The sequence below is a fragment of the Leguminivora glycinivorella genome, chromosome Z (assembly GCF_023078275.1).
Source record: "Leguminivora glycinivorella isolate SPB_JAAS2020 chromosome Z, LegGlyc_1.1, whole genome shotgun sequence".
NCBI classification, from domain to species: domain Eukaryota; kingdom Metazoa; phylum Arthropoda; class Insecta; order Lepidoptera; family Tortricidae; genus Leguminivora; species Leguminivora glycinivorella.
The window spans coordinates 34,551,105-34,571,981 of record NC_062998.1 but is presented as its reverse complement, the minus strand read 5'-3'; the positions used below and the strand labels follow the sequence as shown (position 1 = coordinate 34,571,981).

The following is a 20,877-nucleotide window of genomic DNA, read 5'->3' as shown; positions in this document are numbered from 1 at the left end:
TTAGGATAACTTGACCATGTGTATAATAATTTTATTAACAGTGATTGTTGTGATATTGTTAGGCTCCAACTGGCAGATCTGATGGTAAAACCCATGCAGCGCCTCACTAAATACGGTATTCTCCTGCGCCGCATCATCTCACACACGGAAGCCGAGCCAGAAAGGACCTCGCTTAAAATTATGGTAATATGTCGGCAAAATGTTGTTTTTATCGTGCCAATAAAACGTATCATATTTGTATGTAAGTCTATAACTGACATTAAGCCCAACTTAATATAGAAATTGGTTGAAATTTTCAGGAGACAAATGCTAAAAATTATGTACTTGACATAAATCGTACCATACGACAGCGCGAAGAGTTAGAAAGACTGGAGCAGCTCGCAAACTCTATTGATGTTTATGACGTGGTATGTAACAGGATGAGATAGCGTCTGGTATTATTTTATATTAATGTCAGTAAACCCGCCTTATGTAACTTTTCTCGCTTAATTTCTTTTTAGGACTTTAGGGACGACGATATGGACAGATATTTTCCGAATGTACTCCCAAGTAAACCTACGGGCGCCGATGGTGAACTGTTTGCCCAGCCACAGCAGGACTATCATCTATCAGGGTGACCTGCGCTACAGAGACAACATCAAGGAGGCAAGCGACGCCATATTTGTGTTCATATATAAACTTTTGATCGGATGCATCCGGGTAGTCTTCATTTGAACCAAGTCCCAAAGTGTAGTGTGTAACGAAGTTCTTACACACTAACATAATAATGTTCTGTACCGACCGTTTAGAGGTCTATAAAATAAATAAAAAATGTGGCACGCTATTATTTCGATATCTACCTCATATGTCTAAAAGAGACGTTTATGGCAGATAATGTAATGAAATGCGTAGTATCAAAATAGACCTCTTAACGGCGATCAACTATTCACTACGTATAATCATGTATCTGTATAGTTAGTCTACTACACATTGGCACTAGGGAATAAATTGAAATGCGATGGCATGCGAAAGTAATCTGCATCTGCGAATTAAGTCGTGCATTAGCGAATTCGTATTAATTTTAGTAATGTAATGCAAAATATAGGTATTTTATTTTTACACTTTTAAAATACTTCAAATTACAGATCGACGTACGAGTCATTCTATTAACTGACATGATGCTCATATGTAAAAAAATGTCTAAGGGCAGCTTGTACCCTTTAAAATTAATAAGGTATGTAAACCTCAATTCATATTTACTTTTAAAATTGTTAATATTTTCATATAAATCAAGCGTGGGCGAATTTTTAATGTTTTTTTGTAAGAAAGATTTTTGTTTATAATTATGTATATCATAAAGTTAACTAAAAATCAAATTCAACACGACGAAGGAAATAAAAATACGGCGTGTACATTGACGTTAAAAAAACGCTCATCTTTCAGTTTTATCGTAATTGTTGTTGCAACCTGTATTTATTTTTCCTTGTTATGGTAAATTGCTACATATTAGCTCTACTTGTAGGCCTAAATACATGGTGGACCGAATGACCCACTTCCCAAGATACAGCACGCGGAACCCTAGGGAACTGGCATCCTTAATATTCGTCATGGTCGACGAAGTTGGCTCTTCGTACCATAGCTTTTCTCTGTCTGAGCCCGCTAAGGACCCCAATCCTCAAGGCACGTTGAAGGTAAGCAGTTTATAAACATATTCTCTTGTTGTTCAATGATTGTTGAAACCATAATTCTTTAAACAGCCGAGTCTAAAAATGTTAACGTCTAAAATGTGTAACGGACGTCGGGTGACACGAAGGATGTATATATACTTACACAATTTTTAGCCTACCTCTTTCACCTACCCTTAGACGATATATTTGTTTTAGATATGGGAACAAAAACTGCGAGAGGCTAGGCTCACATACGACCTAGGCGTGTGGTTTGCCAAGAATCCGTCACGAGATCTGTCTGAAGTAGATGTGGACTCGTCTTCCGATTACGGCGCCGCTGGACCTAGCTCAGCTAAAGCGGTAACTATATTTAATACCATTAATCCTTCGATTGCCGTTATCCCATATACATAAGTATAATACATACGTCCATATCCAGTTTATTTCGCCGAAGTCTGATAAATAAATGAATCTTCGTATAGCTTAATGCTACCGACGGCGGCACGAGCAGACGAGCACGATCGATTAAATTTTAAGCGGTTCGGTAAGACTCATGAACCTACAATTCTATGGACGGATAACTCCTAAAAAAACCTGTGATTCCATCATCCATATTGAAAGCTATGTCTATAACCTCATCCACTAATCTCCCGTCAGTCGGATCGAGGCGTCCGTTGCGAAAACATCTCCAGAAAAAGAAGAAAATATGCCTACATGCGTTATCAAACTGTGTAAAAATTACAATAGAAAGAAAAAAAATACGGAGTAACTTTTCATGCGTAAATTAATACATTATCATGTTATTTTACGTAAAATCACGATATTCATTAATGTTCATACTGTACATACCAACAAACTGCAAAACAAGAGTGTTACCAGTATTTTTGTTAAATAGTGTTTGCACACGGTGCAGTGAGTCATTATTTTATAGTTAAAATCAAGAATTTTATATATATCTCTGGATAGTGCGTGCCGACCAATGAGTTGAAGCCAGGTTCATTCACCTTTCTTCTATTTTGCTTGTAATCTTGATTAGTTCTTATCATTATATTGGTTTCATTGTCTCAAATTATATCAAAATTCCCACGAATAGGTTTAGAACGATAAATATGACCTTTAAAGAAAAATAATGCTATGTGTGGTTTTACGACTAGGGTGACCAATCTTTTTTCTTGCATGGTATTTACTCTTATTGAATGGAGCTAAATCTATCAACTTGGTACGGTTTCTATGTTCATAGCTCATATCACAGTATAATAATACCAACTTTATATAATTTATGTCTTTACAATTAACATGAATAATATTAAACTTTTCAGTGTTCCAAAAGATGAAGGAAGGAGGCAGCATTGGCTGTTGGCTGTCGATTGTACCGATAAAAGGAAATGTTTCAGAGCGATCGACAATTTGCAGATTTGCACTTTAAGCCTGAAGATTATGACACAGAAAGAAATTTTAAAAATCAGTCCAGTAACGACGGATATATCGTGGCCTAAACATTAAATTGAGATACATATATACATGCGAAGAGAATTGAAATACGTACGAATTGAGAACCACCTTCCTTGAGATTTGGGGCGGCGCTTAAAAATAAAGATACTGTTTTAAAACGTCCTAGTATTTCATTATTTCCCCATTGACAAATACTTCCCTTATATTTTTGTGGCTATACCCACTAGTTACCACCAAGTTTTTACCTGTCCTAACTACTGGGATTTCCCCCACATTGTTAATTACCACACCGGGGGTTGATAGCTACTGGGATTAGTTTTCCCAGTAGTTACTACCAAAATATTATTGTGATGACCAAAACACTAAAATATATATTCCATTGCATGCTTTAATAAACACAGGTGTCAGTTAGTAAAAGACAAATACTTATGTAACTCCGTATAGACAGATAAAGTCTAAGAAAAAACTTACCTCAAAACCATACAGAAAAAGGTATGGTGAGCTAGATGGCGATACACCTTTGGGGTAGGTACGCTCAGATAGATGGCGCTAATATTAATATTTGACATTTTAACACATATCAATATCATATCAAGCTGAGAATATTGTCAAAACGGAGGTTCAAAGGTTTTAAGCCTGTGTCGAGAGATGTAATACGTCAAATTCCGCGGGATATCCCTAATGTATGCTTAATCATGGACACCCTAAAGAAAGAGATGCAAGACCGGCGTGACGTAATTCAAGGTCAAATTTTCTGGCTTCAAAGTAATGTTCGGCGTGCAACATCCATGTAGGTATATAAGATTCTTGATTAAAATCAATATATATTTCTAAATTTCATTTAAAATAATTAATTTTTGATAAATTAAATGAAGAATTGATTTTCTCTTGACCTGAATTATCATTATTTTGATTTTTAAATCGTGTTTATTGTCTTAAACTATTATTGTATTATTATTACTGGCGTTGGTCTAGTGTTCCGCCACATTAGCCATAAAAAAAGCTTTAAGAAAATGTCCGCCATTGTTGGGTCACAGCCGGTCTTCAGTGAGGCTCTTTCCGTTTCTATTACTCTATGGTAGGACTATTATTGTGTTATAAAATTTTAGAATTATGTGCGATATCTATCAGCTTCTATTCCAGGGATTTGTTTCTTTCCTACAAGACTAATATGTCGTATAAAATTTCAAAATTCCACCTTTCAGCGTTCATCATTTTTCACGTTTCAGAGTTATTATTATTTTAAAAAATATCTAAAATATCGACTCATTATTATATATTTTGGTGAATGTCAAAAAGTGGCTAGTAACACATTGCAAAAAAAATACAAAATTCTGATTTCAACTTACACGATTTTCACACGAGTATTTAAAATTGCAAACGGGACTTAATTACGTATTCCCGACCACATTCATGGTCTCCGAGACCACGTTGACAATGCCGTCCTTGAAACGTCGGAGGTCAATGTTAAAAACATAATAATGCGCGATTAAGTCCCGTTTGCAATTTTAAATATGTAAAAAAATACAAAATTCATTTTGGAAATGCCAGTTTAAGGGAAATAATCGCTTTATAAGCGAAAAATATACAACCCGAAAAAAATTAAAAAAAATTAAAAACATTTTTTTTGTCGGTTTCCTCTTCAATTCATATCTAGGTATAATGTTATTGTATTCTTCCTTTGGCATCAGACTGTGTAAACACGAGTATACTATGGTTAACAAGCTTGTACATTTGATGGTGACGCTGACGCGGTGTGTTGTTCTGGCAGAGCAAGCAGAACTCTGACGACGTGAACATCGAGCGGGAGGCGCGCGAGCGCGTGGCCGCCATGCTGCACCGCAGCATGGGCGCCTCCACTGAGTACGACTTCTCGCAGGCCTCGATGAACACAGACTCCTTTGACGGTGAGACACTTTTATTACTTAGTCTTATTACTATTAGGTTTTATTACGAGTAAGACCCTTAACCCAGTCTATCGGTGTCACGCGATACTCTAAATATTAGGGTAAATATTTTTCTAATTCCGAAAATGGCGGTACAGGGTATCGATTTTTGAATTTCGCACGCATGTATTCGTCGTTCGAAAATCTGTGGAAAACGGCGAAGTGCAATTTTTGAAAAAGGAGGTATTTTGAATACTAGTTTTCGATTTAGGGGACCGATTTTTGAATCTCGAACGCATGAATTCGCCGTTCTAAAGTCTGTGGAAAACGACGTAATGCTACGACTTTCGAACGGCGAATTCATGCATCGAGATTCAAAAATCAGTCCCCTGTTAGTAGAATTACAATCGCTAGTAGAAATACCATCCAACGAAACAAACATTCAGAAATCGGCTCCTAGCAGAAAGATGCTTTAGTAGACAACAGTTCAAACTTTGTATGGAAAATCTCCAACATTTTCAACCGACGAACTGCCTCAAAAGCATTGACTTTTTTAAAATTGTATAGACATTACTAATAAAAATAGATGCCATGAAGAGCTAAAGTGCTTTAAAGTTATTTTACTAACAAAACGACTAAATAATTTAATTATTTCATAATAGGCCTTTTAATCATATTGGAATGAAACTTTACATATTTGGTCACTTGTAAGCTCGTATAAATTCAGAATATAAAGAGAAACCACTGCTTTTTGGAATTTGCATAAAGCCGATGCTCTTACATCAACTTGTTCGTTAGATAACAATTTCCAAAGTGTTTCTTCTGTTTGTACAAGTAGGTAACTTTAGCTCCGCGCACCTTCCAAGTGTCCGGAACACCTCGTACGATGAACGAGATGAGATGCGATTAACTTTGTTAGTAGGTACTACGACCGTAGCTAAGTTATTAAATTAGCTTTGGCGATGCACCGTAACTTTTACTCTTACCAAAATTCTTAGCTCTCAAGATGGTGGTTTAATATATTTAGTAGAATATTACCAATAGTTTTCGTCTTTAAATAACATCAAATCAACGTGGTGTCATCAATAAATTATATGAATTAATACTATTTTAAACAATATTAAACCTTACATTGTTGAGCTAAATATAGGGGCCATTTTTTTAAAAGTTGTCCACCCCACTTTTTTTGTATCATGGGTATTTTTTACGCAGGCATCGCATGTTTTCCTTTGTGACCGAATTTAATTGGACTAGAGGCTGAACCTAGCCTACAAAACAATGCCACCAATCACAAGATTATTTCGTAGCTCAAAACAAACTGAATGGCATTTGTATGCAAATTATATCCGGATCTTCCTACTTAAAGCGTCACTTTTTATTCATCACGATTATTTGAGGCTATATGTAGGTATCGAAGTCTTTATTTGAATGTCTCAGTTTGTCGCTTATCATAAGGATGAGATTTATTCATAGTTTTTTTTAAATAACCTTTCAAATCATAGTGTCCTTGTGGCAAGCGACATCGCAGGGTAATGCTTGGAAACAACCCATATGAAATGAAAAAATTAAACGCTCCCGCTTTTTTCGTGGATATCGTAGATCTCAACTGTGGGTTCAAGTTTGGTTCAGCAACTTGTCACTGCATTTCACAATTTTTAATTCAACACATTATTTGTTAAGAATAGCACTGAAACTTCACGGCTACGTTCACACGGCGACTATTCGATTCGATATTTTCTCGTATTTGGTTTTACCGTATACGAGACGGCCGTTCACACGGTGCTAGGTCCATTAGATTTTTTCCCGTATGCAATCGGCAATCGCGATCGCCATCGACGTCACAAACACAACGTAGGTATACGAGAAACCAGCGTGTCCGTGTGAGCGAATCAACGTAAACATAAGCGCCACTGTGCATCGCATTCGATAAAGTCGTTGCGAGAAGCTCGTATCTCCAGTGGCAAGACCCTACGGTATACGTTAAAAAATATGTCTCGAATATGAGATTTTCTCGCATGGACGTCGTGTGAATGATTTACAGAGTTGCCAATGTTGCCATACAAATTTTGCTATTACTACGATATTTGATAAAATCTCGTACACGGTATACGGGAAAACTTGCCGCATGTGAACGTATTAGCCTTCCATGTACTCTCTGTCTGTACTCAGTACTCGTTTTGGGAATACATGCGTGCATTTATGTAATTAGTTTTACTTTATTACACAATTGCATATTAAATTCGTAGAGTTCGAGCGCTCAGGTATGGAAGAGGCCTTGTCTATTTTATATTAGGTCCCTGTGTCGCAGGCGAGGCGTCAGGCGCCGCAGGTCCGAGCGGGCGCGCGCCCACGCTCCACAGCCTGCGCCACCCCATGCAGCGCAACTCCACCAGCGGCAGCTCGCGCCAGAGCCGGCTCTCCAGCTTCCAGTACTCCACCAGGTCAGTCACATCACTATCACTGTAATTATCATCATTCCGGACGTATGTACGTTCCGGATATTCCTCGAGTCAACTTGAGGCCGCGGACACGCCCACTGCTGGCCGTGCCGGATGCGCGCACTGTATCCCACAGAAACTCGCCTTTACTTCGCGCATTATCACTGCTTAATGCACTCTTGACATCAGCACCGGAGCACACCTCGGACACTGGCGATAAAATGTATGAAAGAGGCGCATTTCTAGCACACAGTCTTAGCTCGTGTAGGTGAACGCGTACTATGCTTGTATGAGTGAAATATGACAGATCGACTGTTCGTGTTTTTGACAGGCGGTAACTGTGAGGTAACCGAGAGGGGGTGGACGGCACTTTCAGCGGGGAGCGGGAGTGGCCATACTGTACGATAGTACTCTTTATTATACTGTGACCGGAGTGTGACTTGTTTGCATGGAGATGGGCGAATGTGTGCCGAGAGTGTCTGAGGTTTTGTGAGAAGATGGACGATAGGCTTCACAGCAGCATGTAAATTGTCTGTTTTGTTTATTTAAGTATAATTCATATTCTGTAATATTACTTTAATTATTCGGTGTATTGGCTTATGCTGTGATTCATTACAGATCACGACTGTGTCTTTTTGAATGCTTTTCGGCTAAGTCTTGTCTATTACAGACTATTAAAACAGTGTCTTGTCTAGAAGAAGAGCGCAGCGTTGTTCATGGACGTGTAAGCCAATACGGGAGCGGCAAACACGACCACAAGCCATTTGGCCGAGGCGAAGAAGTATTGGGTTGGTGACGCTTGGCTCGCTTGTGTGTCTTAAACCAAGCCTCATCGTGGATGTTACGCCCGTCAAACAAAAGTTTGCGCCATTTTCCCCTGTCCTCAGCAAGTTCCTCCCAATTATGCACCGGAACATTAAAGCCGCGCAAGTCTCGCTTGGCGCAGTCCTTATGCCAAAACATAGGCACTCAATGATAACTTAAAAAGACACTTTATCGCTGTATGTCAAGCAATACAAGGGCCCTAATTAGCCAAGGTAAAAATCGTAGGTACTTATTGTTAGATAGAAAACGCCAATCTAAATTGAAATAAAGTATTATTCACAAGCCTGCGACAACATTATCTTAGCTGTCAGCTATACTTTTTCAGTACAGATGGTGTTTTTTACGCACTAGTGGGAGAAGTGGTTCATTTCTTGTCAAGACTTAACTTGTAGTAACTTCGGAGGACCATCTGTACTGAAAGACGTTGTACCATACACGTTCGAAAAGGAAATGCGTAACTCGTGTCTTAAAACACTCCCTTTGGTCGTGTTTTAATTTATCGCCACTCGTTTCGAACTTTCTCTTTTCCGCACTTGTATCGTAACGTACTATTTCTGCACTGTCACCTGACTATAAGCATCTACCGCTGTCGTAGCGCTACGTCGTTGTAGAGGCGGAACGAGAACGTGTCGTGATTAGCACTGAATGGTAATCCCGGTGGACGAGTTCTACGTCCGTAGTCGCGGGAACATTGGTAACGGCTACGAACAAAGTGCTTCGAATACATTGGCAGTGAATCCGTCAATTTACAAAAGACAATTACAGCAAGGTCGCGTACATACAAGTAGGTATTTGGCATGTTGGTTTGTAAATATGTTTGTGACATCGACTGTACAGTGAGCTGCAAAATTGCATGAAGGAATTATGAATGAATTCATTGATAAATTTGCCATGCACTTTTACAGTTGTACCTAATATACGTGTAAAGATTAATTCTGACTACTTATATAAATAAACGCTTCTAAATTTCTGTTCAGAAGGTCCACACCCACTCTTGCCATTTGAATGACTATAACATCGCCAGTAAGTGGCTACTTAGTGAGAAATTTCTCACTTCAACGGTTGGAAAACATCATTATAGTAGTCCACATGGCCGGGCGTCACTGCGCGCCCTGCAGGCCTGAAAGTGCTAAACTTATTACGTGGGCATCCTTGCATAAAGCATAAAAAAGTATTATTCGCTCTCTTGATACTATATTGATACTATGAAAATGGATTTTGTTTTATTTGTTGTTGCATTTTATCCACTTGTATGTAAAGTAATTTCATGCAAAATTTAACTGTTATCTTATATTTGTGACGTGTTATAGTGCGGCGTCCCACGACGAGCCTCAGCCGGGGCCAAGCCGCTGCAATTACTACCGCGCCGGAAGCTCCGTGGAACACGTCATTCCGCCTCAAAACCCCGACGACGGTATGAAACATTCTTTATATTTACTTATACCAGCGCCACATGCTTCGTGTTACAAACACATGCCAAACACTATCCAAGACAAATGAACGAAGCAAATCATTGAGGTGTATAATGTGCCAATCGACACATTATACACCTCAATGATTTCTGCAAAAAACCCGATGTTTGGGGCGTAGGTAATGATCTGAATCAGTTCATTTTAAGTAGAGAGTAACTGTCAATATCTAATGTTATTGTTTTTTCTTTGGAGGCACTACGATATTTTTTTTAAATAATACTGTAAAAATAAAAACCTATTTCATCAGTAAGTATTATTCAAGTTATGTCTGCCCGAAAGCGGATTGGAGGAACTGTCATACGGAACATCACCCCCCGCATCACGTATAGCAAAAACAAACATATAGTACAGTATCCCCACGTTCGTGTTTGTTGTTCGGTGGTTACTGTTTGCCAAGCATGTGGAGCTGGCATTTAATGTTTAACAATATTGGAGCAATCTCTTGCGAGACCGTTGTTTATAACTAATTGATTGATAGGTGAATTGCAAGTAACGTTTTTTAAGAAGTAGGTAATTACCAATTAGTCTTAAATTAATTACTTAATTCTAACGTTATCCGATTTTTTTGCATGTCATCACGGCATGAAATAAATTTTACTAAACGGTTCGCAATCAGGAAAATTTGCTCGAATTAACACGAGCAAAATAGTAAAAACTCAAACACAGAGAATGCTAATTTGAAATAGTTCTTCATGAGCAGCTTCTACTGCTTCACTATTTATTCAGCCTTTATTAAAAACTGTAGGTTTTTATTGTTCAGTGCTTTGTAAATGTCTGTAACAAAAATTGTAAGCAATTGCATTTTATGACTCAACCGACAATCTATCACCACAATGACCGTCTTTCTCATCGGTTAACGAACAAATCGCCTCTAGGGAACCCTTACACGCCTAAATCAGAGCAGCCGCAATGTTCCAACGCAATGTTCCAAATTACCTGAAATCGGGTTTTCAATCGAGATCTGAGAGTTTATTTTTCAGTAGGTACAGTAGCATTAGCCTCCCTAAGAAATCCTGCAAAAGTGTTTTTTTCCGGAGAGGAATACGTTTTGTAAACCCTATAACAAAAAAACATTTTTTTTATGACAGGTAACTTCATAGCAATCATATTATTACACTAACATTTCCACAATTTGTCACTGTAAAATGCAAAAAGCCTGTGTCACTCATGATATAAATTATGCATGATGTATTTCTTCCAGCTGTTACGTCAATAACTGTGAACGTGGTAAGCGAGAGCGAATCGGAAACCGTGGTACCGTCGCCTCAGCAACCGGTAAGTACCTCATGAACTGAGCAAAACTGCTTAATGTAAAATACCCTATAATGGACGGTGATGCCATTATGGACAAAAAAACACGAATCCTTAAAAAATAAGTATCTAAAATTAGTTTCTAAAAACTGACGGCAATGTACCATAAACTAGAGTTGTAGAACTGTTTAATTTTGAAGTTTCAATTAATTCGGTTATTTCTGAAGGATTTGGCGGAAACGGTAAAATTCACCAGTTTACTGAAAAAAAAAATATCAAGACGAATTCTTAGTAGTGTTGCTAAGAGAGTTGAGTTCATGTATAAAATAATAAAAAAATAATACTTGGTGTAAACTTGAATGAGTTTTACTTACTGCATTAAGCATGAGATAAGGTATTAAACATACGAGTTTGTTGCTCCAAAGATATAAAGAAATAGCGTTATTTTGCGAGTGTCCATTACTGGAACCGGAAAACCGCATACCTCCTATGATGGACAAGGAACAATTTACAAAACCAAAATTTACAAGAAACAATCCTGTGTTAAAATAACCCAAACTAATTTTATTTGTGGTATATAAAATTGACTATTGAGTATCATCAGTTGGCTTTAAAAGTAAAATTTTAAACTTGTTTCACTGTCCATAATGGGGGATCCATTACTGGAGAACTGCCGTCCATGATTGGAGAAAAACACCTAGTTTTAATTTGTTAACTATGAAGAAACCAATAGGAGTATCTATTCTGCAATACGCTTGAAATATAAAAGAAGGATAGGACATTCAAGATTTAACACGCTTAGCAATAGAATTTTTACATTTATCAGTAAAATATCAAAAACAGGCGAATTTTTTTTTAAACTGTCCATGTTTGGGTTCGTTACCTTATAGAGCACAGAGAACCTCCTATAGAGTGGCAGTCTTGTATATTTGGTTCGCGATACGAGTCACCAGTGTTTGGGGTGCGAGGAGCGGGCGGGGAATGTGTTAAGCGCGCTGTGATTGGCCGTTTCAAGGACGGCGGGCAGTCGCGCCAGATGAAAAGGGACAGAAGTATGACTGTCCCTCTACTGACGCGTAAGTGGCCAATGTAAGTTGACCTATGCCGGCTCTGAATAAATTATAAATATGACTTATTTGTGGAATGTAATGCCGTCTGTTTTTAAATTTGAGCTTCTTGTTACCTTTCCACACCATTTCACACTACAGGTGGACATCTTTAAGGCATCAAAATACCCTTTTCCAATTTTTTTGTGCGAAAAACACGCGCTGCTTTCGGGTCTGTTACTTGGTCGATACTGATCGGGCACGGCGAGCGCCCGCGCTTATATCAGTGCAAATACTAGGAAGGCTGGCCACCGCGAGTCGTCTTGTAATAGATGTCTATAGGGGTTGGTCTGTGTTATAGAGTTACCTCTATCTATTACTATCTACACACGGGTGGGTACCTAATTTATCTATGCGCGCTTTGAATGTAAAGCGGCACTCATTAAAGTACCTCATAACTTACGTGTAAGGTACGGGGGACAATTTCAACTGGCGGGTAACTTTAACTAATCGAAATAATTTCCATGTTTTACATTATTAACCAGAATACACTATATCAACAGACGCATATGGAACTGTGGTTAAAAGCGTGAAATATGGAAAATATTTCGATTTGTTGAAATTACCCTCCAGTCCAAATGGCCTCCTTACATCAAATTTAAGCGCGTAGCGGAAAGCCCATTGTCATTTCCGTACAAAATGGGTTTCAAAATACAAACGCATTATTTCTGATTCTGCGTTTATCACATTAAACAACCGCGCGGAGTGAAGTAGAAAAAGCACGATTTTCATACCTACTTATTTCGAAATGATCAGTGTTAGGAAACGTCGTTATAGGAATCGTCGTTATAGGAAACGTCGTGAAAATACAAAGATTATTAAACATTTTATTGAAACTATAGGTACAGGATTATTCGGAAGAGGTGAACATGATCCAGCGTGCGCATTCAGTATAGGCTATAATCAGGCCTTTAGTACTGATATTTGTGGAATTTGTGTTAGTTTATTTTTTATTGCTCAAAAAATAAATATTAAATTTAATCGAAACTAACTTAAATTATAAATATTTCAAAAGTACTTACACACTAAAAAAACTACAGCAACTCAATCGTAAAAAAACACCCCATAAGTTAGTTTTAGTTTATTTATTATGTCTTAGGTACTTATGTACTATCATTAACAATATTCAATCCTTTGTATAAATAAATTGTTAATTTAACTGTTTATTCGCGAATTTCTGTTTTGCCCTATGGTTGACTGGTAAAGAATGCCTTAAGGCATTAAGTCCGCCATTTGTACTTGTTTTATTGTGCAATAAAGTTTAAATAAATAATAATAAAATTTGGCAGGCAATTTATTTGCGAAATTCATGGTCACTCTACAATGAGGATACTTCCGTCAACTCAGTATAAAAAAGTATAATAAATGTCCTGTCCATTACAGAGGTTCTATACCCAATAATTAAGTGTTGTAGGAGTGAAAAAAATGTCCTTGAAAAAAGTAAAAAAAAAACATGAAATTGTAATTTTAATTTTAAACAAAATTCATTTACTTATAACCAGCCTTAATCCAATTATTACAAAAAAAAATTGTTTCAAGACATTTTGGTCTTTGAATACAGCTCGCAAAAACTCAAAAAAATTGTATAGGTAATACGCGTACCCAAGGACTACCAATGTAGTTTCTAAACCCATTCACATGAATGCTGAATGTTATTGATGATCGGTGATAGATAGGTTTCAGTAGTTACGTGTTAAAAGCACAACGACTGCCACGGAGAATTAACAATGACAACCCCAATTCGCCTGAAACCGTGACTAGGCGATATTTTTATACTTCGTTTATAAAATTACTATACAAGTATACAGGCTTTATTTTGGTACAAGCTTTTAAAGCTGAATGTAAACACTATCTTTTCACAAATAACTACCTACGTTGCTTTATTAGTTTCATTACAAGTCTCCATCATTCGATCAGCTCGATGATAATATTGCATTGTCATCCGATTTATACAGGGTGGGGCCTGTTACAAATGCTGTAGGCTACACTCCTTAAACTGACCAACATTTGTTCAGTGACTTTTAAAAATTATGAAGTCTTTAAATTTTTAATTTTTCATACAAAATAAATATTAGCTTCAATGTACGCCATTATTGTTGTCATTGACGTTGTCTGTCACACTTTAGACTTAACAGAATTCGCAATACATTACCTCTTAGAAAAAACTTTCAAGGGTGATAAAATTCAAAATACAAGTTATTTTTAAAAGTCGCTGAACAAATGTTGATTAGTATAAGAAGAAAAACCTACAGTTTAATTTTTTGCTTTTGTTACAGGCCCCACTCTGTATACGTATATTTTTTACGCTTTACCCGTAAAATAGTTAGATAGGTACTATCCGCTGCCAAAGTGCATGGAGAAATTATGAATGAATTCATTGATTAATTTGCCATGCACTTTTGCAGTTGATAGTACATTGGTACATACTGTTTTGCTTTGAATGAATGCTTTTATTTCGTAAATAAAATAACAAAGTTACATTTATTCTGGACCAAACACTAGGCTTGTCCTGTGGTAGTATTTATTTACACCCATTGCAAGTTAATAAAAAAATGTATTAAAAAAATATTTCATTGTAGGTATACTTTAAGTGTTTTAAAACGGCAATTTCGGCAACCGTATAATTAATCCTTCAAAGCGAACCTTTCTACTTAATATAAATAGAAATAAAGCTTTGACGATAAATCAACCACTTAAAAACTATTATAGGACATTCGTAGATAGGTACACATTATGACTGAGTCCAACGGTAAGCTTAATAAGGCTTGTGTTGTAGGTACTCACCACTCCACAAGATACGTATGGACATCCATTCAATTTCAGATGGTGTCAAGTGTTCTAATAGGTTATTTGTTATATTTACCGAATACTCATAATCGCCTGGCTACACTTAACAACTATACCCTGTATTGCGAGGGCTGCTACTTAAGTATCCGGAAAACAAAAAACTAAGAAATATCTATAGTTGTAAATGCCCCCATATTTGTTAGACGAGACGAATGATGCACTTTTCCATTATTATTGTTGCACTTTTCATAGCACTTTTCCATTCTGATTGTTGTATACAAAACGTGCATTTTAAACGTAAAAACGGTTATTTCGCGAACTTATCTTTGTTTTACAGTCAAATCTTCATGTAAAATTTTACAAATTCACGTCACACTGTTTCCAAGAGACGCCTCTATCTTGATGATATATACTATGATGATCTTGCATTATGAGGTCGCGCACAGCATTTATATTTTGTGGGATAATAACTGATTTTGAGCCTTTTTTTTATTATTTATTAATTCATCCGTGAACATACGATGACCACGATCAAACTCATTAAACCGTCGATACATATTGATCTTCGATGGGACTTCTTCCTCGTACTATATTTTTGAGTAAACCCTAGGTGACAATCGTAAAAAAAACATCGCACGAAAAATTTCACTACACAAGATGAAACAATTTTTTTTAAAAATGATGCTACAACGTGAAACGGAAATTGATGCTGCAACGTGAAATTGTAGGTTCTACTTGCAAAGAGTTCTATTTTTATTTGTTATATAAACATACTAGCTTATGTCCACGGCTTCGCTCGCGTTAGAAAGAGACAAAAAGTAGCCTATGTCACTCTCCAACCTTTCAACTATGTCCACTTAAAAAATCACGTCAATTCGTCGCTCCGTTTTGCCGTGAAAGACGGACAAACAAACAGACACACACGCTTTCCCATTTATAATATTAGTATGGCTTCAATATTGTTTCTGTACCTATACCTTGTACTTTTGGCACTTGAAAAAAGTGTAAACAAACCGGAGCCGTCAAATTTGACAGATCCAGGGATAGTGAACCTTTTAAGGCCAGAAACCTTGTCCTGTAAAATTTAGCTTAAAACCAATATTTCGTAAAAAGTCATAATTTTTCGTTGGTAAACTTCGGGAGATAAGGGGGGAATGGTATTTTATTTTTTACATTTTCCTTCATAATTCTTTTTATTTTCCACTACAAAAAAATTATAAAAAATAGTTTTGATATGTAAAATTTGAACTCTTTCTAACGATACCCCACTTGACCTAGTAACTTGACATCACAGACCAACCCCTATAGACATCTATTACAAGACGACTCGCGGTCGCCAGCCTTCCTAGTATTTGCACTGATATAAGCGCGGGCGCTCGCCGTGCCCGATCAGTATCGACCAAGTAACAGACCCGAAAGCAGCGCGTGTTTTTCGCACAAAAAAATTGGAAAAGGGTATTTTGATGCCTTAAAGATGTCCACCTGTAGTGTGAAATGGTGTGGAAAGGTAACAAGAAGCTCAAATTTAAAAACAGACGGCATTACATTCCACAAATAAGTCATATTTATAATTTATTCAGAGCCGGCATAGGTCAACTTACATTGGCCACTTACGCGTCAGTAGAGGGACAGTCATACTTCTGTCCCTTTTCATCTGGCGCGACTGCCCGCCGTCCTTGAAACGGCCAATCACAGCGCGCTTAACACATTCCCCGCCCGCTCCTCGCACCTTCCATTTTGGCCATTATAATTAATATTAATATATTTTTTAAAATAATAGTTTCAGCTTGTAGAGGTTTAAAATGTTCATAACTGTTCCAAATTTCAAATCGATAGCGTAAGTAGTTCTCGAGATATTTAGAAATGTGACAGACATACAGACAGACGGACAGAGCGTCGCCATAAGGGTTCCTTTTGTACCTTTTTGGTACGGAACCCTAAAAAACATAAATATAACAATCATCAACACAAATATCGAACTCGCGAGCTAGCAATGGCAAATGTTAGACATATAAAATTAAAAATCGCGTAAGTTGTACTACCTTTATATTTTAGTAGAGTTAGTGCGTTTTCACATTATCCGATCCGATATCGGATGTAGGACCGATATCCCATACATTACAGGCGCCATCTTGGATTTTTCCATCGAAATCCTTCCGACATCCGATATCGGATCGGATAATGTGAAACCGGAGTTACACCCAGATAAAAATGCAACCATGAGTTTTAAACCTCTGCAAAATTAGGTACTTTTTGGTTGATGATTCCCTGAAGAAAATAATAATATTCATTAAATGTAATGACGATATTTTTATATTCGTGAAGGTGTATACGTTTCGTCAAATTAAACGAAATTACATGTTAGTGGAATGAAATGGAAAATAGTAGTGAGCTCAATTATTTTTAAATAGAGAAAAAAATTCAGGAACCAAACGTTACCTAATAAACAACCCTCAAATTTGACAGCTCAGGTTTGTTTACACTTTTTTCAAGTGCCAAAAGTACAAGGTATAAGGCCCACTTGCACCAACCACTTAACTCAGTGGGCTATCATCTGTCAAATTCCATATAAAATGGTGGGTTAACCCTCCATTTTCGTTGGTGCAAGTGGCCCTAAGTGGTCTATTCCGGTAACATAGCAAACAGCCATGACTCAATAACAAGTGTCTGCTCTACTCATTACATGAATTAATATCCTTACTGTGATTAACCCGGGACTATCGGCTCAACAGAGAGGATCACTATAATAATACATATTATATCTACTAGGCGAGACCGGTCGTCAGCTTAAATCAGCTCGGTAATTTACAAAATTTGGCAACGGCTGGGCCTTTCGCACGCTGTTACCTGCATTTTTCATTCAGTCTATAATACGGACAGGTTCCATTAAAACATGTTTTTGTTATTAATTTAAAATCAAACATAGTAATCTCTTTGGGATAGATTGATTCATTAAAATGATATATTATAGGGGACTTGACTGCAGTGAAAATAAAATATTTTATAACATGAACGAAATAAAGCATCAGATACCTAATTATAAGAAAAACATGGACACAAGTTATTTTTAAATCCAATTTCTATTTCATAAGTCAGGTTAGAAATATATAAGGTCCTAATTTATTAGTTGCAGATATTTTAACACATGATACTTTACATTAAAATAATTAACTTTAAATATAAATTAAGAAATCTTTTCATGTAACTTTTTTGATTTCATTTTCCTAACAAAAAAATTAATTATAATTTCGTCTAAAAAAAATCATCATGTGCATTATCACATGTCACAATAACACTGTCTGTCATGTCAACAATTGTTTGTTGTAAATGTCGTAAAGGTTCGGCGGGAAAACTGCACATGTCATTGAAGTGGCCAGTTACAGTTAAGTGGTACGTAAAAGAGGTACTAGAATCTGTTCAATGAGTTTTCATTTAATAATCACATAAACAGGGTGTTTTTACGTAGCAAATTTGTTTTTCCGTTTTCTCCAAAAAAACATCGTAAAAGCTATAATGTTTCACGGTTTAATATACTCCAGAGACCGAGTACTATCAGCTGTAAAAATATCTGCATCTAATATATTAGGACCTTATATAAAGTAACCAAGTTGACCGTGACGTCACTCAATACGATTTCATTTAAATTCCATAGTAGCATGTCGTTCAAATTCGTTTTGACAGTTCTTAAAAAGAAGCTGATTTGACTAGGAGGCATGTAGCCTATTAATGAATGAATATGGAATTAAGCAACGGGAGAGGAAAACCGAGGAAAATAAATGAACTGTGTGAGTTAATGATGAGATGACGAGTGATAGAGATGTATCGAAGAGGAAGACATGCTGTGACGACCCCAAATGACTGGGATAAAGGCAAGCGAATGATGATTTATTATGTCAAGGGGAGACACCGAGAGTGGAGACTATTACTAATCTAATATTAAATTAGATGACTAATATCCATACTCATATTATAAATGGGAAATTGTGTGTCTCTGTTTGTTTGTCCGTCTTTTACGGCAAAACGGAGCGACGAATTGACGTGATTTTTTAAGTAGAGATAGTTGAAGGGATAGAGAGTGACATAGGCTACTTTTTGTCTCTTTCTAATCCCCCTACTCCCTAAAATAGTAGGTGGAAGTTTGTGTGGAGCACTTTGCAATGTTCGTATGTAACGCGAGCGAAGCCGCGGGCAAAAACTAGTGATTTATATTTCAAATCTAAAAACGATTCAATAATTAATTAGATTAGAACATAGTTTATTACGGGGTGTTATAATGAATCCGACATGGATATTAGGTAGGGTACCTCTATGATTTACGACGTCAACTCTTCTTCAACACCTACTCAAGCAAATCAAGTTAGGTATTACGTATTAGAACAAATGACATATGGCGCCGGGCGCCTATGTTACACAGTGGTTATTTGCAGTCGACACAAATTACTAGGAATAATGTAGGTCTTTCATGTCATGATAAATAACGTTCGGCACTTAGACTGACAAACAACGTCGATTTGTGGTCTAGGGCTCTGAAACTTTCCCATGAGTAGCGTAGCATAATACCTATCGTACTTGTATGTTACATAAATTTAATCCCTAATTATATTATTTTAGTTATAATAAGTTTAGTCGTATTTTTTCTTATTTCCACTTAAAAAATCACGTCCACCTATCCCTCCGTTTTGCCGTGAAAGACGGGCAAACAAACAGAGACACCCACTTTCCCATTTATAATATTAGTATGGATGTTTGGTGGCCTGCTTTGTAATCCTTTTCCGAGGATACTTATGATGTTTTAAGTAGGTAATGTAGGTATAAAAATTTTAGCCTTCTTCTAGGTTTTAATAACACTTTATACACTCACTGACTTTATTTATTACATTTTAGAGTCATAAGTACTCATGCTTTTAACTCTTGTTTTTTATTGCCTAGGGGTGCCTAATGCTAATGTTTTAGCCGCATTAATTTCTTCGAAAAAGCACAACTCCTATTTTTTGTATTTATTTATTTCCGAGGTACTTATTAAAAAAATTCACCCTCATCGTGGCTCTCTAATAACGATTTAATTGATATTACTTTTAATGGACGGAAGGGTTCTTGACACGTGTTAGTTAGGTTACATATTATATATATTCGTATTACGTAATTACTATTAATCGTATGTTTACGGAAGCGGTCGTACCTATTTGTTTTATCACGCACTAATCTAGGCCATTTGCTATCGCTTCTAAGCATATTATAGAGAACTTATGATATAGGTGCAGGTAAAAATAGCATAGATAACGTGTTTGTGCATTTCCGTGAAAATACGATGGTACTCGTACAGCGTGCTCAATCATTTTGTTTTTAATTAATGACAAAACCTCTTCCTCCTCTTCCTCGTCTTTTAAACTAAAAATATTACTGTAGTGTAGAGGCAAGGACGATGTACCTACAGGAAAACATTTTTGCACAAAGAATAGTTATTTTCACTACACCAACTGATAAAGGCTTACTTTGCTATTCGAAAACAGATAGCTAAAGTGCATTTTATCCACAAGAGTGCAAAGTAATTTCATACAAATTTTAACTTGATTTTAATTTGACCTGGCTGGTAGAAATGATGATTTTGAATTATAAATATTGAACAAATTGATAGATTTGATTAAGATTGATGTTTTATAGTCAGTATTTTGTTCGTGTCGGTATGGTGAAAAATTTTGTGTTTCACTCGGTGGCAAAGTTTGTTTAACCTTCGTGCCTTGAAACCCTCGCAACGCTCAAGATTCCACTTTTTGAACCACTCGCTACGCTCGCGGTTCAATATTGGAATCTTTCGCTTGCTCGGGCTTCAATATTGGCACGTGCGGTTAAACAACAACTTTGCCCCCTTGTAAAACAAATAACTATTGTTTTACAAGGGGGCAAAGTTGTTGTTTAACCGCACACGTGCCAATATTGATACCCGAGCAAACGAAAGATTCCAATATTGAACAGCGAGCGTAGGGAGGGTTTCAAGGCACGTAGGTTAAGCAAAC

The 20,877-nt window shown here is 36.7% G+C and overlaps 1 protein-coding gene across 4 annotated transcripts in view; it reads left to right on the top strand.

Annotated features, from left to right (window-relative positions):
- The first annotated feature begins 506 nt into the window (after positions 1–506).
- The window catches only part of LOC125240676 (bromodomain-containing protein 4A-like), a 34,966-nt gene continuing 14,595 nt past the window's right edge, over positions 507–20,877 (top strand). For 2 of the 4 annotated variants that reach the window (XM_048148682.1, XM_048148683.1), the window contains exons 1-7: positions 1,129–1,213; positions 1,502–1,670; positions 1,863–2,006; positions 4,870–5,005; positions 7,278–7,425; positions 9,558–9,661; positions 10,921–10,994. In XM_048148682.1, the coding sequence (XP_048004639.1) occupies positions 1,155–1,213; positions 1,502–1,670; positions 1,863–2,006; positions 4,870–5,005; positions 7,278–7,425; positions 9,558–9,661; positions 10,921–10,994 (834 nt within the window). In that variant the 5' untranslated portion in view covers positions 1,129–1,154. Of the gene's footprint in view, positions 646–1,124; positions 1,214–1,501; positions 1,671–1,862; positions 2,007–4,869; positions 5,006–7,277; positions 7,426–9,557; positions 9,662–10,920; positions 10,995–20,877 lie in introns of those variants that run through there. The other 2 variants (XM_048148684.1, XM_048148681.1) reach the window with 2 other exon arrangements.